This window comes from Paramormyrops kingsleyae, chromosome 20 (genome assembly GCF_048594095.1).
Source record: "Paramormyrops kingsleyae isolate MSU_618 chromosome 20, PKINGS_0.4, whole genome shotgun sequence".
NCBI lineage: Eukaryota > Metazoa > Chordata > Actinopteri > Osteoglossiformes > Mormyridae > Paramormyrops > Paramormyrops kingsleyae.
In genome coordinates this window covers 14623556-14648450 of record NC_132816.1, presented here as the reverse complement: position 1 = coordinate 14648450, position 24895 = coordinate 14623556, and the positions used below count along the sequence as shown (strand labels likewise).

At 43.6% G+C, this 24895-nt stretch overlaps 1 protein-coding gene across 2 annotated transcripts in view; it reads right to left on the bottom strand.

Moving 5' to 3' along the window:
* Window positions 1–24895, bottom strand: part of prkg1b (protein kinase cGMP-dependent 1b) — a 101547-nt gene that overhangs the window by 7116 nt on the left and 69536 nt on the right. For both annotated transcript variants that reach the window (XM_023830889.2, XM_023830888.2), the window contains exons 6-9: window positions 21111–21188; window positions 20046–20140; window positions 12602–12667; window positions 8550–8624 (exon numbers count right to left, since the gene is read on the bottom strand). In XM_023830889.2, coding sequence (XP_023686657.1) covers window positions 8550–8624; window positions 12602–12667; window positions 20046–20140; window positions 21111–21188 — 314 coding nt within the window. The remainder of the gene's footprint in view (window positions 1–8549; window positions 8625–12601; window positions 12668–20045; window positions 20141–21110; window positions 21189–24895) is intronic.

The window sequence follows — 24895 nt, the reverse complement described above, 5'->3', positions numbered from 1 at the left end:
CTTGTGTGCAGGCTACCTGTTCATAATCACGACACACTTCATTTTTTTTTCCCCGCCGGGCAACATCGCTAAGTCACCTACTGGAGTCTCTTTCTTTCCCATACGTGAAAGTAGAATCTTCTGTAACAAAAGCTCCATTCATCCATCTTAAAAACCACTTATCCAGAAAGGATCGGGCTACCCTGAAGAGCTGGGCATGACAATTTGTTTGGTTTACATTAAAAATTAATGCTTTACCTTTCATATGCATTTCAGCTGCTGGGCAGAACCATTAACGTGATGCACATGTGATTTCACACAAGAGAGCGGCTAAGGGACAATTCTGCACCATTACACTCTTTGAAAGAGGATGGCAGCCAGGACGCAGTTTAATTACCCACTTACTGTTAGTGAAGGCCGTATGATCACTGCCACACCTGTCTCATCTTTTCCCGGCCTATGTAATTATCGCCTTTACATCTGTGTTCGGAGTGTCTCCGAGATTAGATTAGTAGGTGGGGGCTTTTGTGACGGTGTTTTAGTTGGCACCACAGCAGCGGGGTGGCGGGCGGGGGGTGTCCTCTCAGGGACATCAAGAAGAGATGAACAAAGAAGCGGAAGGTATCTGTGTAAAAGGTACAGCTCTGGAAAATTGCCCTTGCACCATCCAGACCAAACAGGATGCCACTTACCCCCCCCCCCCCCCACCAGCGCCTTGGCTGCTCTGGAGAAACTGACACCAGACTGTGTTCCCATCACGCCTCTCCGAGACGGCTGAATCGGCTACGAGGGTGACTTGGCCAAGGCGAGATGCCGACCTGCCTGGCAGCCGGCCTTAATGACCTCGACGGGACTGAGCCGAAACACTGCAGGTTATGAGGAACGGCTTACGCTACGTGAAGTGGGCCGCCTCACAGAGCGCAGCCTTAATTGGACCTGCACTCTACCTTGTCCAGGGTTCAAAACCATTATCCTCTGGCCACACTCTGGTGAAGAATGCACTACACCTGCTTCATGTTTCACAAGCCGGGCATTCTTCAGGCAGCTGGAAAATGATCGTGTCACACCACTGGCTTCCCAAAAGGGGGCAAAAAGCAATTTACAGGCAGTGTCCAGGCCCAATATGGCACAGTGTGGACATGTGACAGGAAACTCTTCAGCTGAATCTATTATGACCACCAAGATGTTTTACTGTCAAGCCAAAGATTCGAGCTGGTTCTGCTAAATGCGCCATTAACGTCACCAAAATCGTGAGGTACTCTGCATATTTTATTTCCCAGGAATTTTATTTTCCCTGTTTGTTTATGATCCCCGGGTTGCCAGCTAGTGCCCTGGGAGGCGACACCTGACATCCTGTCTCCACTCTGACTCCTTAAGTGGAAAAGGGGAGCAGGGCACAGTGTGACATGACCAGTGAGATCTGTGGGCTGTTGACAGGCGATACGGTGAGGCTGGCGTCCAGTGGAAGGCATGTTGCTGATCCAAGATACGACAGAATTTTTTCCACTGAGTGTGCCAGACTTCTCCATTCAAGCACAGACATATGTGTGTAGAATTTCAGGGCTTTCACTTGCAAAAGGTGACAGCATGAGGGCATCAAGAGTTATAGCACAAGATTTTAGGCTGAAATGCCACGGGGGTCCGATAGCAGTTCATTTGCTACTATTCACTACTTAATTCCCAACACAGGTGACATTATCTATAGATATATTGCATTCAGTGTATTGTGTGATATGAATAAGACATGGGAAGTATGACCGTAGCGGTAAACATGACCACAGCATCCGTCAGCTAATGACATCAAAGAAATTTGCCCTGAAGTTTATAAATATGAAACTTCGGCATAATCGTTGTTGATTTCCTGAGCAAATTCCCCTATCAGAGGGTGCAGGGCAGTAATTCTAAAACCACAGTGGCTGTAGACCTCCCACCTGAAAGCTTCCGCTTTAACGATCCCTGCATGTTTAACTGTAACAGATAACGGCAATGGCAGAATCGGTTCGGGCCCCTTCCTGGCCAACACCAGCAGAGAGATGGAAAAAAGTGGGAGCTGAAGGGGTCGGCCAGGTAGTGATTCAGAGGGCAACAGCTCATCCTGTTTTAACTCTACAAGACAAGCCCTAAAGAAAACAGAGTGCAAGACATGTTAATTCCAGCCACAGGCGATACAGGAAATCCACCCGAGCTCCAATATCTCTCCTCTTTAGCTGCTTAGGGCAGCGTTTCCCAATCCGGTCCTTGGGGACCCGCAGTCGGTCCATGTTTATGCTCCCTCCCAGACAGTCCACATTTATGCTCCCTCCCAACTCCCAGCAAAAACATGGGACTGTCTGTGGGTCCCCGAGGACCGGACTGGGAAACACTGGCTTGGGGTAATGTTAGGGCTGTGACAGCAAGCGAACCGATCACAAGGTGTCAAGGTGTCATAGTCTTAATTAATGAAAATCTATGATTGACTTACAGATCACTTTATCTCTCATAATACAGATTTAATGAAATAATATATTCAGTGTTCCATTCCATTTTAATTTTTTTTTTTTTTGGGGGGGGGGGTGTTGATTAAATTTCCCTCTAATATAGCTGCCAACAGGCAATAAAAATACTGGCAATACAATATATATATATATATATATATATATATATATATATATATATATATATATATATATATATATATATATATATATATATATATATATATATATATATATATATATATATAAAACGTTTCAACATTGTAACAATAAATTATGTTTTTAAAGTATTTTGTTCATATAGTCATGTTTTGGTGGCTGGCATTACAGTTGCATTCTAAATAAGTTTCAAACTCAGTGTTCAATGGGAAGAATAGACATTAGTAACAGTCTGTCAAACAGCTGCAGTTACCCCTCTGGAGAACCTCGACTGTTTGGTATAACGCCACAGCAGCACGAGACTGCACAGTAGCACAGCTTTTCTGTGGGATCACTATTTTGTTGACAGGCCTTTAATCCCAAAGCAATTGCTGCAGTTCAGATTCTTCATGCGCAGTCACTTCACACTAAATTCAGCACGTCATAGTCTATACTTCTTTCTGTGAAAATGACAGGAGGGTGATTATTATTACAAAACAGTGTCTAAAAAAACTAAACGATAGGTAAACAGAAGGCCTGTATTAGCTGCTGACGATCGCATAAGGTTTGGGGCTTTTTGAGAAAATGGGTGATTTGAATTTCGTGGGAAAACATCATGTTTCATTTTGTGTATCCACAAAAACATGTTTGTTAATACAGTTGGTAGATGCCCCTGGACTGTTGTTGTGGCTGATTTAGCTGGGAATCACAGCAACAAAAAAAAAATCTCTCTTTCGTTCTTCTGTGTCTTTCGTTCTTCCACATCTTCCACCTAATCCTCTGTCATAGGTTATCACTTCTTAAAGCGCCAGACCAAGTTGCAGTGAATCAAAACGCCAAGAGACTGTAATTTCAGAAGGCAGACATTTCCCACTCATTTTTATGATCGTCTGAGTAATATTCTCATAAAATCCTAAATTTAATTTAATTGCTATTTGGAAAATGACATTCAGGTGGGTCACCTGAGCGCCGTCTTTAGCTCCACGCAATAGGACTGTAAGGTTTGGGTCCTACCCTCCAGCCAATCTCAACCTTGCTCCCTCTACCTGGCTCCTGTGGGAACTGCATCGAAAACAAAAGTGTTCTGGCTTTGCTTGACATTCCAGCGCTCCTTCCATTTTTCCAGAGTCAATTTGAAACACACTGCTTAAACATTTTCCTATATCATTTTTTTTTTACATACAAACAAATCCAGAATAAAAACCGTCCTCTTTCTGATTGAAAACATACCTGACCTTGTCAATATGCCCCAAACCGTCAGAAAGAATCCAGCCCCTGAATGGGAGACTGAGGATTAAAATAATCATAAGTAAGATTGTATTTCTCCAGTCATCAGGGACGTTTCATTGTGTCATGCTCATTTTGACGGCTCGCACCGCACGATTTCCGTCCAGCATAAAAAAACTCCAGCCATGAATTAACAGTGGTCACATTACAAGAATTACGTAACACCAAAAAGCTTGTTCCCATGTAGCACGGAAATGCATCAAAAGTGCATTGGTACGTCTTCGGCTCCATCCAGCGGGAGGCACTGTAACTTGCAGATACCAGGAAGAATCGTTCTCAGAATGGAGGGGGGGTGGGGTGACCTGCCAGACAATACCAAATTAAGTGAGGCATGACCCAAAGTCACCCTCGATGGTAGGGTCTCCCACGCAGCTGCGTGTCCATGCCGTTAACAGCTAGCACGTAGGCATTCACCCAGATTCAACTCTCAGCTTCGCGGGCAACGAGTTCGGATCGCCGGGGCCAGAGATCGGTCCAGGTACCGACCAGCGGGCGACTGTGGGAGGCATCGGACGCCGACCGTCGGTGCCCAGAGGGAGCCTGGAATACATCTCGTGTGTAAACAAAGCAGCGCCCCATCTTTGTGTCGTGACCTTAACATAAGCTCATACATAAGTTCTCGGGGACCATTACCTCGCTGCAAGTGGAAATTAGGCAAACAGAAAATAAAGCCCACGACCTTTCTTTTCAAAGGCTGGCTTTCAACAGGTAGGTGAGGGATTTCACTTCTGATGGCTGATTTTTTTTCTTTGCTTCTATCTGCATACAGATATGAAATTTATACACAGCCGGCCCATCAGTACACATCTGAAAGTCAGACCACGATCTTCACCAAAGTTCTTATTGGCGTTGAGTGCGATAGCGATCATGGCAGACGGAATGTGTCTATTGGGGTGGATTCAGGGAACTTTGGTTTTTGTGCGGTGAATGCTGCACGCAGTCTTGCACCAGTTCATACCAGTTTGAATCCTAAAAAGGGAATGAAATGCTCCGTCTCAGGGCTCTGTTTACATAAAGGTAGCTGGAGGGGGGGTGACTGGCTGGAATGTTTCACTGGGAGCATAGCGGATGTCGTGCCGTAAATCCAAAGACTTATAAATGTTGGTTTTAATGAAGCTATTTCGGCTGACTTGCTTTGCGGCAGAGGACACATTCTCCATCTGCAGGTTGGTGCGAAATAGCGCGTCCTCTTTTTTTTTTTTTTTTTTTTTTAACACGCCGTTTATGGCGACAGAAAAACCCCAAAGCGTTAGTAAAGGCGGAAAGCTGGGAGACGCAGTGGATACAGGTCGTGGCAGACAAGTGTGTAAACATGGCATAGCTCATTAGTGCAAAACCCTCAGTCTTTCATGGTTTGTATTCGACATGTCAACATCTCTCCCCCCCCCACCACCCGCTGTGACCCTCCTGCCCCTACTCCTGCCTCTGCCAGTAGTGCTCACTCCATAAAGATTTAAGTGTGCACTGTTTGCTTAGGCAACACATTTAAATACACCACCCCTTGTGAATTTATTTTGGCACAAGTGCCTGCTTGTCATGGCAGCTAACAGTTGCTGATGACAACAAACTGGTTGCAAAAGAATTGAGACCGATGTTCAAACGGACCCCTAAAAATCACAATAATGACCTGGACATATAATAAATCTAAAATAAATTATAATAAAACTATTTTGCCTGAATTCAAGTTTAATTATTTAATTCATTTCCTTTATTTTTGATTCCGGCATATTTGTTACAGTGATTCTTACATGAGACATTATTCGTGAATAATACATAAGATTTATTGCGATACATTAAACCACCAGCAGATGGAGCACGTGAACTACAGCACGATTGGAAACCTCTGTTCCAGTTGTATTAGACAGGTAACACGTTCTTATAATAAAACCTACTTTTAAAAGCACATAAAAAGACAATTATTTCTGCATAGTATTTTTTTTTTCCAATTCTGAGAACAGATGATTTTTTTTGTCCTAAAATTTTCAAAAAATCAGGATATTTCAGAATTAAAAGAAGGACGTCACAGTACGTGGTGTCCATCTGCCGACTAAAGGTCCCTTGTAACTTCATAAATAGTTTGAGCTTGCGAGTATACATAGTCACCAGCACATTATAAGCAATACTGATTATTTGTGGACTTAGCTAGTCACTGTGGTGGTTCAATGGCATATCAATGACAGGAAGTGAGACTACCAATTTAGAAGATTAAAACAAAGATTAGACTAAAGATTAAAATGAAAAGCCAGAGAAAGAGTCAGGAGACAGGTCAAAAAGTAAATACCTAATCGACTTCATGGCGATTTCATTTCAAACTTCACAAATATGGTCAATGCCAATTCTGAATGGATTTCATTTATATTTGAGCATATTATGATATTAATATATTAAAATTAAAATATATTAATACATTGACCTCCTGAATCTTGTCCTTTTGACTAAAACAAGCAGTGAAAGTCAGGAAGACATCAAAGAGTAGATATAAGAAGGTATAGATAGAAGAGTCACTGATGGAAATCGTATTCAAGTCTTCTGCAATTCCCTGCTTTGAGAGAAAAAGTCACAGTTTAATTGTTTGTATTTCTGACTAATCGAGCACAGAAGCTGTAGCGAAGAGCTGCACGTGCTAGCTGGATGAGGGGGCATGCGAGGTATAAGCGCGCGCAGATCGCTCATCCATCTGTCATAACCGCTTAGCCGGTAGGGGGCGCCTTTCCCAGGAAGAACATAACAGGAGACCATCGCACGCACTGACACACTAACGGTAATCTGGGGACACCAATGCACCTAACCATCTATCTGTGGACTGATGAATGACATTTTTAATAGATCATGAAAACAATGAAAACATATGAGTTCTATTGATTGCAGTGTTGCACACTGGGTAAAATATACTGATCATTTAAAGTACTTCAGCAATGTTATGGAACAGTTATTTGACACTTTTTGGGAAGGAATTTGGTTGAGGGAAAAGCAAACTTATAACAGCAGGAATGCAGCAGCAGACATCAACACTGAAATTAACCCAAAACAGTCTCATGATTTTAGCTTTCGCTCAGACAAATGACACTGTCTGTTAGACACTGCTGGTATAAGCCTTACTTTCTAACATAAAACCCCCCTACTAGGACATATACATGGAGTCAAAGAGTGTAAAATCGGTGTAGACACGCTTTTTAAAGGAATCAAGGCGGGCAACAGAGTTCCTGAATCATTTCTACAAAGTGCATTCATCTCTTTTTATGACCTGCCAGCTTGTTCGTGGACTCCAATAGTTACTTACAGTACTAATAACAAAACTAACAGTGTCATACTGTTTCCTCATGTGAAATCAACTCGCCAGTGTCTGAAGAATATTATTGCATAGAACCACCGTTGTGATTTGACATTCAAACCAGGAGTGAGTTTAAGAGAGTACAACTCAAAATCAGGTTGACTGGAATTGTACAGTAAACAAGTTATTATGTAGCTGCAAAGGGGAAACGATGAATGCAATTCCAAAATGTCTGATACGTTTTTTTTTTTTTTTTTTTTTTAGAGGAATGTCCTTCTTCCAAAACAAGTTAGTTTTGCAAGACATCTTAGTCTCGTTTAAGCCTAACAATTTAACAGGAGCTCCATTAGTGCATAAAACTGCTGTTTTTGATTGGGGGGGGGGGGGTGCATGTTGGGATTCAGCTAACTGATCCCTGACGCCAAAACTCAGTTGATGCAGAACTAACTGGGAGCACTAGAAAATGGCTCTGCCGAGATTATAATGACCTGACTGAAAGCTAATCGGAGGAGCGAGATCTGCAGTGTTTTTCTGATGGGAACGGAAAAGGCGGAATTGACTGAGTGCATATTCCTGAGCGGCGAAACAAAGCTGCAGCACACGGATAGCTGCCGCTCTAATGACTGGGTTTTGTAAACGGCTCTTGCCCGTGTGATAATGAGTCTCCTTTCTAAGGCTCTGACCAGCTGCGGTAAACACCCATCACTGCGCGAGGCTCAGTGCGTTCCAGCAAAGTCAGGGGGTCTGATCTGCCGACATTCAAGGGCAGCCCTGTAATCAGAAACTCCCTCAGGCCACGCTTGGCTTTCTGTAGCGAGGCCCAGCCTTGGGTAGCTCGCAGTGGGAGCTCAGGGGGGGGACTGAGGTGGTGTTCCCTGACAGTAACCCCCCCCCCCCCATCTCTGATTACTCTAAGCTTTGCTGCCTCTTTTTCCGCACTCATCTCAGCCCCTTCTTTCATGGAGGTGTGTACCTCAGGCTTACAATTCACCGAGCTGGGGAGACGTCCCCTGTGCACAGCGCATGAAGCAGCCTCTATTTCCAACACACTGGCCGTCGTGGTCTGCTAGGGGTCTGCTCGTATTTTGAACGGCTACATAATCAGCATCTGCTATTGATTATACTATTAGCAATTTCCAAGTATCTGAGTTTACTGTACTCAAGGGCGTTTCTAGGTTTATTTTTAAGGTAGGGAGCATATACGGGGCCATAATTCATATGGGGGGGGGCCTAACTTTATCATTAGCCAATGATATGTTTTGAATCGGTGAGTGACATGGGAAGGCTACTTCAGAAGCCAATCAGCTTTCAGCTGAGGCTAGTGGCCCCGCCCCAGCATACATCCTTGAATCCATTGTATGCTCAACCGGTTGGCGTGATGTTCACCCAGAGTAACTTACTTTGCCTTGGCGCCAGCGTCCTCGTACCCTTTGTTAGAGACATCTTCCAACCCCCCAATCAAGTGCTTGAAAGAACTGAAAGGAAAGGAAAATAAGAAATGGTAAAATACGTTAGTTCCACGTTAGTCCTAATATAAATGCCTTCAACTGACATTTATTAGAGACAAGAACAAAGAGTAAATTACAGCAATACTTTTCATAAATTCACATCTTCTATGATACTTGAATGAATATGGTAATGAATATATAACACCCACGCATGACAGACGTTTGTACATCCTGTAAAAATGCATAAAAGTGCAAAAACTTTAGACATATTACACTCAGGTATATATTTTATGTATTAAATACCAGTTCTTCCTACTGTAAACCATGCAGTGATATACTACAGTATATTGTACATTACTGCATCTGTATGTGGAATTAAAAAGAAAACTTGAAAGAAAGAGTAATATAACTGCTTTTATTTATTATCGTTCTAATTGGCTTTATCTCAGTGTCGTATCTCAGGGGGTTTAAGCAATAAAAAGGGGAAGCCCTATCACTGAGATCTTGCTAGTATAGAAATTAGCATGAACTGAAGGTGAGTGATGAGGATGAGCAGAGAAGACTTTAATGAGGGGCACGGAGAGGCTCCCTAGTTCGCTGTCGCCGCGCGGAGGGGCTCCCTAGCTCGCTGTCGCCGCGCGGAGGGGCTCCCTAGCTCGCTGTCGGCGCGCGTAGGGGCTCCCTAGCTCGCTGTCGGCGCGCGTAGGGGCTCCCTAGCTCGCTGTCGGCGCGCGTAGGGGCTCCCTAGCTCGCTGTCGGCGCGCGTAGGGGCTCCCTAGCTCGCTGTCGCCGCGCGGAGGGGCTCCCTAGCTTGCTGTCGCTCGCTCTTGCCGCAAGATGGGAGCATCTGCGCATAAATCAAATTTTCAGTACTTCTTAATGTTTTTGCCCGGAACTGAATACATAAAGTTGAAGTTAAATGCATATAGGTTGCAACATGAATGTATTACATCAGAGTGCAGCGACCTTAGGACATTTCCAGGTATTCCTCATTACTTTAAAGCAAAATAAGTTCTGAGGACCATGAATGCCAATGTTGCAGACGGCCCTGGGGCCAAACCTAGTATGTCCATCCCCTTACACATTCAGGAAGGGGGCCCTGTGGGGAGCGGCATCGCACCATGTGTCACATACCACAGCAGAGCGGAGGCTAACTTTATCATTAGCCAATGAAATGTTTCGAATCGGTGAATGACAGAGGAGGGGCACTTCAGGAGCCAATCAGCTGAGGCCAGTGGTCCTGTGGCCCCACCCCTGTATACCTCCTTGACTGTATTATTGTGTGCTCAACCGCTTCATCCACAGTAACTTCAGCATTTCAGCAACGAGGATAGGTCAGGGTGTCTGCAAATGCCCCCCCCTTAAAAGCTGGAGTGTGATTTGCTGTGTTCCCCTTGCCAGCTGCAGCAGCAGTATCTGTGCCAGCCCAGGCTCCAGGGAACAGCCTGCGTGTCTCTCCACTGGATGGTCACCCTGTGCCGGTCCACCCACACTCCCACACCTACCCGGTTTATCACCGCCAGCTTTTAGCTGCCATCTCTGAATTATGCCTCTTAAACGCGCTCAGTGAGCACACAATAGTGATGTAATCGCCCCATTATCGGCTGCCGTGTAAGCTGACTGTCATTAAGCTGCTTCTTCAGGATACATGTGATCATAAATATCAAAAACTGCGCGTCGGACTTTAGAGTTTTAAGAGGCTGCAAGCTTCTCCTTATAACTTCATTTGAGACTCAGTTTCTGTCCTATTTCTTAACAAATGGGCAATGCACGTAATTATGAATAAATAACAGATAAAAACCTGGTTTATATGGTGGCTTTAAACATCTGCTAGTGCTTTTGGTATCTAAATAGTTAAATCACAAGGCAAAAATTTAAATATATTTTATACTGAATATACACTCGGTGTACATTTCATTAAGTGCAGCTACCTAAAACCAGGACCCACATTTTCCTCCAGAACCATTTCAAACTCGCTGTTTGCAAGCAGGTGTATCTAATAGAGTGGCCATTGAATGTACATATTTTATTTTATTGTTCATGCGCTATAACCATAAATTTAGACAGCTTGTATTGCTGTCACAGACATATTATTGTCAACAAAATTATTATTTTGGACGTTCTGCTGTTTGTGATATCATTGTAACCGGAACAAGTCGCCCTAGATTCCCTCAGCAAATAAATTTCGTTCAATAATAGCAATGAATTTGGGTTAAGGTGTCCACGGGCCTTGAACAGTTGACAGTGCTGGCAGCCGCTGTAATCCTCCCGCTGAAATGCTCCCGTGACAACGGGGGATAAAATACTGCGAATGCCAATCCTATAAAGTCCCTTCACTCATGTATGAAGGCCTTCATCTCGCTTGTCAGGAAGAAAATAAAAATAAAGCGAGCGCCGTTCGCCTGTCTCCCGCTGAGCACCGTCCCCCTATCGCGTCCGAGCCGCATTTCTCCCGCTTCCCGTGGATCTTGCGCCCCCATCTGGCCACGAATGAAAAGGCTGGGATTCAAGTGTGGCGAGTGACGTCACGAAAGCGGTGCGGCGGGTGAAAGCAGGGGGTCCCCTAATGAGAGAGGTCGTAAAACTTTCAGCCGCGCGCGGCGATTAAACGGCCGGTTTCCCCGCCGAGTAGCGGGATCGCTTTTTAATGCCGCCATCCAGAACATTTGCGGTCTCCTACCCACCACAAGCAGCCCATCAATTCACACCCCGCTGTCACACTGCGCGCTTCTTCTTGGAAGCCGTAAGCTGGGGGGATTTATGCAAAAACGAAGCGAATTTAATGAATCTGAATTTGAACTGCGCAGCCTCGGAAACTGGATAGGGGCAGTGTTGTAACTTAAAATCGTGTTGCATAACGAAAATGAAGCTCATTACAATTCACGGGAAAACAATCTTATTTCAAGATTAATTTCTCAAATGAACAATTTAATGCTCAGTATTATAAATTTAGTGTTGTAATAAAAGGGCATGCATTTAGTTTATGCCTGAGATGTGCAAAGTTGAGGTAAAATGTATAATTTAATGAATGGTTATAGCTTATGGCTTTAATGAATAGTTATGGCTGCATTAAAGGCTTCAATTCCTCTTACACTGAAGAGTGTGACTGGTTCCTCTCACCCTCACAACAGACGGCAAACTGCTGCATAGATTTCTCCCAGTGCAGCCGCTAATATTGTTGGCTTGAAGAACCTTGATTATACCTCTTATCACTTCACACTTCCGAGGAGCAAGTAGGCCTATCCGATTAATGCATTTCTGGGATTTTCACTAAGTCACTGACCTGAAATTTCAAGTGTTGAATCTGACCGCTGAATTATTCATTTGAAGAACAAATTGTTAAATATTAATCTTATTTTGCCATGGATTAATTCAAGTTGGCCGACCAAAATCCACTCATTTGAAGATGACTTATTAAGGTTATGTAATTTGGAGTTAGTGGATATAAATTTAATTTGCGCATCCAGTGATCCGAAGAGTGTAATACAATCTTAGTTTCCTTAACTTCAGATTCAGATCCCACACCAGCAAACTCAAATGAGGTGAGAGGGTTGGTATCAGCCTGATAATGACATGAAGCTTGGCGGCGTAATTCATACAATTTAAGGAGGCCACAAAAGACTACTGTGTAAGTCACTGTTTTCGACGTACTTTTACTGATATGATAATTACTTACTGAACTATAGTTGTATATCATTATTGGGGGAAGGGGGGTACCTCACTAATATTCCACCCAGATATTTGTCCTCAGCTGAAGTTGGGTGCAGCAGTAAATTACTCTTACAATCTTGCGAATTAATAATCCATATTAACCTCAAGATTAATAAGGATTAGTTCCCAGCAGATGTTAATGAAACACAGAGGAGTGAATAGTGCTCAACAAGACAAACAGTAAACCTAAAATGCTTTGGTGAGCAACAGTTCGTCCTTAAAGATCTCAGATCAGCTGCGTTCATGAGAATGAACAGTGGACGCGAGCAGAGCCGGCCAGACAGGTTACTCACTCTCTGTCGATAACCAGGCAAGTGACAGGCTCTGCCGCGATGACATTGGCGGTCCGGATGTCCTCCCTGTGGACAAACCAAGAAGAGAGATAGGCAGTCATTCTTCTGTCGTACTACTCAAATTTTAATTGAGGAGCATCAGTCCAGAAATTGTTTGTTTGGATAAAGGCACCATTTCCACAAAGCTGAACTGTTTTTTGTTCTTTAAATATATATATAGAAAGGTTAGTTACTGCGACAGAAACTACCAGCTAATGATAAAATGGATGGAAGATGATGCTTAGCATGATGCAAGATGATGAAACCTTTTCTTCTTGTGACCAATAAGGCATCTTCTTGGTGTGATGACCATGTTAGGATTCACTGAACGAGTGAAAGTAATAAAAATGTTTAGAAAACAGGAGAATCTTATTGCAAATGACTATCCCTTTTAACGTAAAGCAGTCAACAATGTTACTTGATCATCACGTCAAAACTCAATTGAGTGTATTATGCTACATGATAATGTACAGTTAAAAACATATGTCTTAAAGAACTCGAGGCAAGCAAGCTTCTTGCTTCTTCAAGCAGTGTGCAATCCCGTAGCTAAGGTAGTCATCGCTTCTCTAATTTGGAATTAAGTAAATCGTTGACGGGTATTACTCTGTACAGTTGTCTATGTCATCATCTTCGGTTAATTCTGACCAGGAACCGACCCGGCTGCGGGATTCTGTGTCGGATTCCGCGGAGTCCATTGGCGACTAGAAGCCCAATCCGGGGAAGCTTCCATGCGCTGTGAGCACTGCACACTCAGCCTGGCTGTTTTCCTTGCAGGGGTCTGGGGGAAAGACGGATTCTCCGCCCTGCGCTTCCTAAAAGGTTACACGGGCTGGCAGGGGGCCTTACGGGGACCCGAGAGCGAGCGGACACACGAGGGCATGCTAAAGTGGAAGGTCCCCGCGAGTGACGCGTCCGCGCGGGCATACCGCGAGGCGGGCACCATCCCCTGGGCAGCAGATCGCTCTCACCGGTTGTCACAGCAATCAGAATGAGGCTCGCTCACCCAGGCAGATAACACCAGCACCTGCTACTCGTGAAAAACGGCCACGTGCCAGGGAAGGGGTATTCGCTCTCAACTGCCATCTGCAAAGGATTTCTGGCACGAAGAAAACAAGTTGTGTCTTTCAGGAATTAATATATGTTTGTTTAAGATATTCGGGTAAGATTTAATCTCCGACAAAAAAAACATTATACTTCTAGTTTTGCAAAATGAAATAAATTAGTTTACAAGTGCAATTTCATCTCCCGTTAATCTCTAAAGACAGTTTGCAGTTGAAAAGCTAATCAGATAAATTCTTTCCAGCACTGATATTGAATAGGGGCAGTAGCTTGCCTCAGCACAGTATACTCAAATGCCTATTTTATTTCACTGACCCAACACATTGATTTGGCTTCCTTCATGTGCACATGGGTTGACAGTAACGTAAATTAAAGTCTATGCTTGAGCACCAGAAATGGGTTTTGCAATTTGTTTTGGCTAGATAAGGAGTCACCAACCTACTGCACATGGAGTTTTACCCCCTTACTGCCTTATTAAGTTTGCAACTAGTTTCCAGTTTGGAATTTAGTGAATGAAACATTTTATGTGCTGAGGTCCTCCTGAAAGACCAAGGGACATGCTGAGGGTTGGTGGGGGGGCGGGGGTAATCGGGGCCGCCTGGCCCCTTTGCATGAATTTTAAAGTGCCTTTAGCGATTAATCGCAGACGATCACGCAAATTTTTACCGAGGGGGAGCACCTGCCCTACCCCACCCCCATGCTAGAAAACTTCACTGGTCTATCACCTGCTCCTTGAAAAGTCTCTACATGGCCCTACACATTAGTACACGTAACATGGATGAACCCTGCTTGGTCTTCATTCAGAAAAATCATCCGGAAGAATTACCCAAAACAGCACAAACTATATTCCCTTTGAAGACTGGAAGATGAGATGATTAAACTTCAGTCGCACACTGGTCATTTGAATGTGTCCTACACCTGTGATTTTATTATCCAATATTACCTGTATAACCTGTGAGCTGGACATTTTTGCGTTACCGTTTAAAGCGACGTGGTACTGGGTGATCAGAATGACATCAGAATGAGTGTTCATAAGCTACATCACACCAAATTACAAATCTCTACCCGACGAATGATCATTAACTAAAACATTTAATTGGTCAATCAGCGCTGCTTTCGACCACGTCCAGAGGCTGCTGCTATGTCTGTGTGCCTGGTCACTGCTGACAAGCTTGATCGTTTCACACCAAAGTCTCCCTTCTGGCTATAGTCACTTGGAACTCATCTGCCTTTTGTTTAAAGCTCATGGCGTTCCTTTTGTTGCATTTCTGTAGAGTCCTTTATTCAGCGACTGAATTTACACATTAAAAATGTCACGATCTACTTTTAGAACAGCTCTCTCACCATGGAAACCAGGGTATACTGCCTTGCCTTGCATTTTAAATAAACCACCCTGAAACGACCTGCTTTGCTGCTCATATGAAGCCGATAAGCAACAAGCAATGATGAATTGATTTATCGTAATGGGACGAGAGTGACTCCAGGTGAGGAGGCCTCGATTGTGGCATGTTTCGAGGTTGATCGTGGGATGATTAATGGAAAATTCTTTATTTCATTGGTGACCAACCGGTCAATGGCGATTGCCAAAGCATCTGAAGGCTCACCACCAACCTATTTGGCAAAATATACAGAGGGAACCCCCCTCCCTGGCCAGCAGAAAAATATACCATAACGACTCAGTAGCTAGAGTACTTTATAGGTAAATGTAGATCTCATTGTTAAAATCGGTTGGGCCATTAAGGATCCCTGGTTATGTAACTTTTATGTTTGGAAATCCTGTTTACAAATCATTAATTAGACACAATGGCCTTAGTTAAGGAAGAGCTTAATCGGGTGCAAAGGCTAGCTCATGCCAGTGACTGAATGAACTTTAAGGACTGGGCTAAAAACGTGGGGTGTTTTCTTACCAAAAAGGGTATCAGCATACCCAATCTGTAAGCACTAATACTGCTGGCAGTGGCTCTGATCCTAATGGCTGGGTACTATATACATTCCCTCCTAGTATAGATGAGTATAGATGCATTGTAAATGATATCGAAGTATCGGCCAGGAAAGTAGATGACCCCAGACTCAGCACTGCGGATGCACACCATGAATTTAACAGCATGTCCTCCGTCACGCAACGTCAACTGAAGCACACGCCTCAGACCCCACAAAGGCGAACAGACCCGTGTCTGTCAAAAAAAAGCAGAGCCTGCATGCTGCTAGAATTTTACTATGAAGTGAGAACCTCAAATCGGACAGCCTCCATCCAGGACGGGAACCTCGATGATGCGATCCCTTCTGACTTAAAGCCGGTCGTGTAAGGCCACGACCAACATCAAGCTTCAATGGCTTCAATGGCTTACGGCAGGATGATATATGCACTGCGATAAATAGAAAACCTACTGTACACATCTAAGGGAATTTATGGAGTACCAGCCGAAAGGAGATAGGGCAGAAGCGGCTCGTACTGACAGCTTAATCCAGACAACTGCCTCTTCAAAACCAATCATATTAACGGTAAATGTTCTCTGAATCGAAAAGGGCAAGATTGTCAACCGGATAAAGTAAAAGCTAAGAAGCTATAAAATAAGAACCTGTGACGCCATGGGGACCTTCTCTCCCCTCTAACCCCCCCCCCCCAGGTCACCATCGACTTAGGGGCAAACCATCTGGATGGCATCCCCGTGTTTCAGGCTTTGGAAAGTTACGGACACCTTCTGCATAGCGATTCGCTGTCAGCATCCGGGGAATAGCTACTGACACATCCCTCCGTCACGAGGCTCTTGGCTCCCTTGAAGCGTGCGATAGTGTGTGGGCATCCTCTAAGTGCAGGAAATGCCCCTGGAGGAAGTGGGCAAAGAGCGATCGGTCGTCGTATGGATCACCCGCCCGATGTACGCTTTAAATGGATTGCGTTGTGCATTCAAAGCACAGCATCAGAGAGAGAGAAAAGGAGGTGCCACTTCAGCATGGAAATATGATTTTTTGTGTTACATTGCCAGCAGTAAAAATACATTTTTTTAAAAAGAATAAACAAACAAATAAGTGACAAGTGCACCTCCACAGTTCAACCCTTGCAACCCTTGTTAATCGCTCAGAGAAGAAAAATCACTTTGTAAATATTGTGAGAGATAAAAGACGCAGCCTTGGATAAACACGGTAGCCTCTTCTCGAGGGCCAATTGTTTTGTAAAACATGCTCACGCTCAAGATTTCCTTGTCATACAATCTGTGGCGCCGGATCAAAAAGAGATAAAAAAAAAACCTTTTAAAAAGATAGCACCCCTCAAAATAAACTAGCGAAATATTTAGCATGTTACATTCTGTACCGTCCTTAGATGAACATCAAAGCAATCTGTAACAAAGTAGATAATACCAAGTGGTTATATAAAAATACAGTAAGACCCAATATGAGTCTGATCCTTTATCATAATACTGAAAAAAATAATGAAACATTGTAATTACACAGAAAGCAATAATACTCCTCTCGTTCCGGACACTTCAATTATAGGTTTTCTGTATGTCAATAAACTACTCCAAGGATAAAAAAGACCCAGAAACACAATGGCTGCCATAACAATTAGATAAATGAGATTGTTACTAGGAAATGATAACTGATTAACTAAAGAGCTAAAGCAAATATCAGACAAAACTGTAATGTTCATTAAGGCTCAGACCTGCAGACTATGGTCCGTCAACCTGCTCTTGTGCTTCTTGCCCTCTCTTGTTCCTGTTCTGTTGTTCCTGTTCTCCTGTTCCGGTTCTCCTGTTCTGGTTCTCCTGTTCCCGTCTGTCGTTCTCTGTCGTTCTTGTTGCATTTCACAACCTCATCACACTATTTTAACCTTTCTGGTAAACACCTCAGATCATCCAGTCGGCCTCTAATCCTTTGGCTATGAGAAATACAGTAATGCACCCCCCCCCCCCCCCCCCCCCCTTGGCTATCAGGGTCATTCCACCTATGTCACACTCTTATCTGAGTAAACCACAAATATGGAGTGGGGGTGTAATGATTCATGAAACATTGCGGGGTTGACATACAATGTGTATGTGGGTGGGGGGGGGGGGGATGCGCTAGGACAACAAACCAGGGGCACCATGAAGGGGGGGATAGTTAGGACGATTCCAAGGGGATCCTGAGGGGCCCTAAAACATAATCGGATTGGTCTGGGTAGGGGGCCCAATATGATATGCTTCCATTGGGCCCAAAGTGTCTAGCAGTGGCTATGTGGTCTCTATGTGGTACCTTTTCCAGTGGGGGTGCAGAGGAATAGGAGGTCTCGATGTTTCGCTAAAACCTGCCAGTATGTACATCACCAGCAGGTGTCGCTGTGCTTTTTCGATGAGCATAAGCTTGGGACTGACCAACACCCTGGGCTGAGGGCATCCAACCCCCCTCATGCACATCCTCCTTCACATTATAGGCAGTGCCTGGGCTGAATTCAGTGTCCACCTACTCTGCTTCCTGCCTGATAAAAAGACCCCCCCCCCCCCAAAGAGGCTTCCCCTTGGTACGGCCCTCCTTTGCTCTGGCCAATGGCAGCAGGTCTCCGCATGCAACCTTCCCATTAGCGCAGAACCGACTCTGCTTAATTCGAGCCGAAGCTCGCCCCGGTCTCTGCCCGTCTTTGATCTAATGTGGCACTGGGCGAGCAGGGGGCCTCGCCCCCTCAGTCACGCACAGGGGAGACAACTACCATCCCCATTCTGCTCAGCCACAAAACATTGTAAATTGCATCAGTGTGCAACGAGACCGCGGCATACTGCTAAAAGCTTTTATCAAGCTAAGACTAGAACAATTCAGAGTGTTGGCATTTTTATATCTCTACGCATTCTGCGTTCGTTTAATATTTGCATGTGCCCGTCTGTGTGTGTGCATATCATATATACACACACACACACACACACACACACACACACACACACACATATATATATATATATATATATATATATATATATATGGCAATAATCAGGACCAGTAAAATCTCTGGTTTGATTTGGCCTGATTTCTTGTGTTGCCCGTTGATCACTGTCTCCATGCCTCCAGACAGCGCGAGTAATAAGCCCAGCTGACCCCGAAGCACCCAGCCTCTTTAATGGAGGTTTATACACGGTCAGCTAGATGGCCACAGAGTCTCAGCCGTTGAGTCAGATTCTCTGCTTTTCTAGCCGAGCTTTTTTGTTATTCCGTCGGGGGGTCTCTTTCATTCGTAGTGAACTGAAGCTTGTGGTGCGTCATTCAGCGGGTTTCTGCCTGACGCCCATGTCTGGAATCTCATGGGTTCAAATCCCCTGCTGGGCAGAGTGACAGTGATCACATCTCACTTGTATGTCATTTAAGACAAAAAAGCAGCTGGTAAATAAATAACTGTAAATTAACATAAGTGACCCAAACCCAATTCTATGTTGTGGTTTTCTTGTTGCAATCTTTGGTTTTAAGTGAACCCTTTCTCTCCTATGGCGCACATACTGACTATATATTTACAGAATGTGAGCACACATACACAGGAATGTAACTACCACCCACAGGCCAGTAGTGTTAAGTTCGTCGCTTACTCTTCTCTCAACCACAAGGTGTCCCTATAGCTCTGCTATCTCTCCTCTCATCTTTGTGCTTCGATTACCGCCAGTGTGCTACACGTGCAATACATTTCCAGCACACAGTCCTCATAGATAAATGCAGCCAATTTATAAACAAAACCTTATCATGTCTGTCCTAATTCTGACATTAAAGCAGATCTGTTTTTTTTCTGTAGGGCCTGGAAAATAAGCTGTAGCTGGCAAGATTAAAGTCGTACCGTGTTTTTTACAACAAAGAAATGATTTGTTAAATCACCTGTATTGTTAAAATGTTAAACTTTAGTTTGCCTACCATCATGACTTGTAGCAGTGTAGGCTATTCAAAGTGAGGTGAAGAACCATTTTTACTCCATATCGTCATATGAGAATTACTGTCACAGTTATTTCCATTCTGTCATACGTTTCTCCCAGTATAATTGGCTCTTTTATCATTAGCTTGTGTTTGTTTTGCGTCTTTGCTTTTGATTCCTAGCTAACACTGGGACAGGCATAGGAGGCTGAACACAACAGCCATGAGTGAAAACTCAACAGCACAAATTTATACCGTCTGGGACTAATTATGCCCTGAAATTTTCCACTAAATGGCTGCTTGCCTCCTGCTTTCTTTATCTCTAGTTCTGCGGTACAAACCTCTCACCCTTTTCAAGACCTTAAGCAAGATTTAATTAACCGAGTTGTCATATTTCATCTTCCTACCTATTCTGACAGGCTGATCAGATAGGGGGGGTCCCCTGCTGCCCATTGGGTCATGAGGCCCTGGGGGGCTGAAACACCCTTACCCCTGAAGTGCCTTCTCTCCAAACCAGTCTCCCTTCCCCAGCGCCCGCAGGTAGACCGGATCCTCGTTGGGTGCATCTTCTCGCGTGACATTCACCTGCCAATGGAGACAATGTCAGGTTCCCCAGAGCGTAGCTGCCCACAGTGCAGTGAGGCCACTGGAGCCATGGAACTTTCCGTGCAGAGTGAATGACGACTGGGTCAAACAATACAGGAGGGAAATGGTTAATAAGGTTTACATGCCATATTTAGGCACAAAAACGGGCGGCCGTGTGAATAGCACAGTCTCACAGGAAGCTGAGATTTAAGCTTTAGCATTAACCCGAATACCATTCAGTGGTCTGTTTGTTCATCGAAGGAAATGGGAACTTCTTGTGCTAACATTTCATCATCTGTCCATCTTCCATAGCACAAATCGAGCCCAGGGTTGCATTGTGGCAGGGAACAGTCTGGAAGCCCATCACAGGGCATGCACACAAATACTACGGGCAATTCAGATATATCAGATGGAGATGGTGTGCCAGGAAGAAATTTGTGCATCAGGGGGAGAACAAAAACCACAACACACAGCCGGAGGCAGGATTCAACCCCCCAAATATGCTACTTATTGAGTCACGATATTAATAAATTAATAAATTATCCCAATTACAATTGAAATTGAAATTCAATCGAAATTACAATTCAATACAAATTACAATTACATATTTGCCTTGCTACAGATAATATTAACATTACTGTTAAAATGCCATGTGCCATGGCTGAAAACTAGCATTGTTGTAGTAAGGAGTCCCCATGTCACACACCTAAAACATCTCAGAATACCAGTTTCAGCCTGGGACAGACGTCAACGTCACTCCAGGGTGCTAATCCTACATACAGTATGCTTGCTGTTCATAAATCTCAGCCAATCGGAGCAGGAGGAGGGAGGGTTGTCCTGTTGGCAGAGGAACTGTAATCGAATCTGAAAAGTGTTACCTTGTGCTCCGAGGGCAGGGGACAGAGCCAGCGACCTCCATCATCATTAATAATGGGTGAGGGTGAGCTGATAGGCCTCGCTGGAATCTCACCTTCCCTTTGCTGATAATGAAGAAGGTATCTCCTCTGGCACCCTGCCGGATGATGTACTCGCCGTCCTCGTAGTGCGTCTGCAGGAAGAGTGGGCACATTACTCCACTGTACTGTCCCAGTAACCAGTATCAATGCTGTCATCAATGTTACTCCAGTCATCTTCCATACTGCTTATCCACAAAAGGGTCATGATGAGTCATCGCCATTGATGGGGTGCCAGTCCAGCACAAGACATATAATAATAATAATAATAATAATAATAATAATAATAGTGCCATAGCATTGTTTGGCAGGCAGTTGTATCTACAGCAGGGTAAATACCTTGGGTATTTACAGAAGAAAGCCAAGTCTAGCTTGCCCTCAGTTACACCAACAAGACCTCCTGGGAATTTGATCCTAAACTTCTCTGATGCAAGCCCTCTTCTCAAACCAGTGATGTTGCCTGCTGCAATAACTGCAAAACTCAGGCAGGCCGCAATAATAACTATAGCTGCTAAACATATTAAAGGAAAATTCCACCTAGAGTTCTTTTTCTTATAACCAAGTAATTTCCTCCGAAACAAATTGCATTATATGGCACTCGAGCAAGTTTTTGTTTTCTGAAAAGACTCACCAGAAGACATTTCGGTTCCAATTTGTGTTGGAGGGCAGAAATTAAGCACCTTGTAAATCGTATGCAGATTATTTTCTGCTCTGAATGACTGACTTCTGTTCAGCTTTTCAAAATCGAACCCCTATACCAGCACAAAGCCTCAATCCTATGACACTTTCTGAGGATGGTGCAAAAAGGTATTCCTCAATACACAAGAGATTACGGTACCTGAAATCCTTGTTAAGATCACACATACAACTGCACATACCATTGTGAATGTGCAACAGTTACCAGGCCAGATCTGTCGCATATAATTCCTGGGCTCGGGAGAAAATTACTTCAATCAGGCTCCCATGACACACAACCCCTTCCACCTGAAAACTCCCCCCTGGCCAGGGTCTGGGACAACTTCCCCAGCTGTCCCCCTGAGACAGCAGGGCTGTACCACACCTCCAAGCTATATGGCATGCTAACATTTGTTAACACAAATCTTTAGCATTTAGCTAATCACAGATTAGCTACTGAGCATCAACATTTTATCAGTGGCATAGAGCTTTTCAAGACGGGGCTCTTCATGAGCCGGTTGCACAATTCAGTCTCCCTGTCTGCAGGACATGCTAGAGTCTACTGCTTATGATTTCCAGCAATCGGGGGCCAGTAACACCAGGGCATACTCATCCACTCATCCAACAACAGACAAGTGCAACTACTCCTTTTCACATGTTCATATCGTCCACACTATTTAGTCTATAATGGCTCTGCCCAAATACATATGATTTCTGTCCACCTATCCTCTATAACTGGTAAACCACGAGGTTCCATTGCAAACCTTGAGCCTATGCCAATAAGCACAGGATACAAAGCTGAGGACAAGATGCTAGCCCATTGTAAGGTACACACTCACACATACTCAGGTAATATGGGCAATTTAGGGCCACCAATTCTCCTAATGACGTGACTCTGGGCTGTGAGAAGAATGAGTGCCTGTTGAAAACCCACAAAAGGTCAGGTAGATCACAGAAACTCAGACGCAAAGCCAGAGCAGGAATCACACCCATAACAGTGCTAGCTGTACTGCCACTATACTTACATGGATACATTATAATTTTCACATGTCAGCTCTGTCTGTGGTATAAAAATTGTTTTCGCATAAGTCACAAAACACAAGCAGTGATATCAAACAGTAACAGCTAGGTTCAGATTTAAAAAGTGGGGCATCAATTTTGTCTGTGAATGTTGTTCCTGAAAATGGTTTTAAGTTATTCACATTGATTGTTTTTGAAAATGCATTTTCTGAATGTTGTGAGAATTGAAATGGAAATTGCTCTAAGCTAAGATTTCCTTATCTGTCATATAAAGGAAATTAAATGAGATAATTTGATATATTTGTGAGTCAAAATCAAAGACACCTTAATGGCAGGTGGTGTCAAAAAAAGAGAATGCCTCCAATATAAAACATTTCCCCACATTTTCATTTTGTTTTGCTTGGTGTCGATAAACTCGCAAACGAAGGACAGCAGGGGAGACGTGAAAGATCCGTTCAAAAAATATGACACTAAATGTGAAAAGTAGTGTTTTGAACGAGATGGCAGTTTCATCGTGGAACAGAGCAGTTTTTAGTGGGACTGAGATGACCAAGCAGGGACAAAGAGTGCAAAACAAAGAGTGAGGAGAAGGACAATGATCAGCTTTCATGGGACCATGTGTCCAAGCATAGGGTTGAGCCGTCTGGACCGTTCGTACCATAAACGGCTGCAAAACCAGACAGACAGACAGACTTAAGTGCATAAATAAATTAATATATAGCCTATTTGGCTGCAAAGTGCTCACGAGCAGAATATTATCAAAGTTCATAAGTTGTGTTATTCTAAAGAGACAAAAACATTAATTCAATTCTTTGTTCCTTGACCACACATTTTATAATCATGCCATTACCAAAGACATACAGACTTTACATAATCTTCATAATTACATATTTCATAATTACTATATAATCACGCACAAGTGTACCAGTAAAAATCAGTAAAATGCAGGGGGTTTAATCTTTTAACAACCTACATTTTATATATCTGTTACAGTTTCTTTCAGTCTGTTTAACTCTTCAGTCGCAACATTTCACATTTTACTAACGAGTAACTTGTGTGTTAAAGTAAGGCAGGCCTGTATTGGTAGGACTGTATGTCTTAGCCTGTCACTAGTCATGTTCTTGTTAAAAATCAATAGATACACTCAGTAACAAGCTGGGCATTTACTTCTTTGTTCCCTTCGTCTTGTACAGTGTACCAGCCATAAAGTACAGCCCAGTGCTGTTAAACACTAAGCAGTAGCGCCAAACTTACAAGTAATGCACTTGTGACTAGCAAAAATAAAGAAATGTTCATGGAAGGTTATACAACCTTTTATCGAGTGAAAACATCCAAAAGGGATTAATAAAAAAAAAAAAAAAAACAACATTTGGACACACACAGGAAAAATATACACATCCACTTCAAAAATCAATCCACCTCCATTTTCAGATTAATCAGTGACTGTTGACAGTGCTCAGACTGTAAGGACACTGCTGTCAGGTTCCAGAGGAAGTTGTTAGGAAATGCCAAAATCCCGGCACTAACCTAACATGAAATCGAGCGGAGGAAATGGGGCTATTGATTTATAAGAGGGGGCACCTCTGAGGGGCCGCGGAAACATCCCATCCAATGTCTGACATTTATTAGCGGAGGATGAATGAGCGAATAAACAAATCGCTACCTATTAATTGGATGTCTAAGCCAGAACACTACTGTTCATGAACATATCGCATAATCTTCCCGTTTTCTCACTGTACCACAAACATGAGGATGTACAGTTAAGAAAGAAGTAATTAATTATTCATTCATCTTCTATACCTCTTGTCCTATACAGGGTTGCAGAGTCTGTCCTAGAAATTATGGGCACAAGGCGGGGAACAACCCAGGATGTGATGCCAACCCATCGCAGGGAACAAGGCGGGGAACAACCCAGGATGTGATGCCAACCCATCGCAAAGCACAAACACAATGTCATAGAGTTGGGGTGAGAAATCAAACCTGGGTTTTCAGAGGCATGAGGCGACCACGCTAAGTACTACATCATCATGCCACCCATACGTAAATAAGAATAATAACAGTGAAATAATCTACCGATGTGCTCATATTTGTTCCTCATAATTTGCCA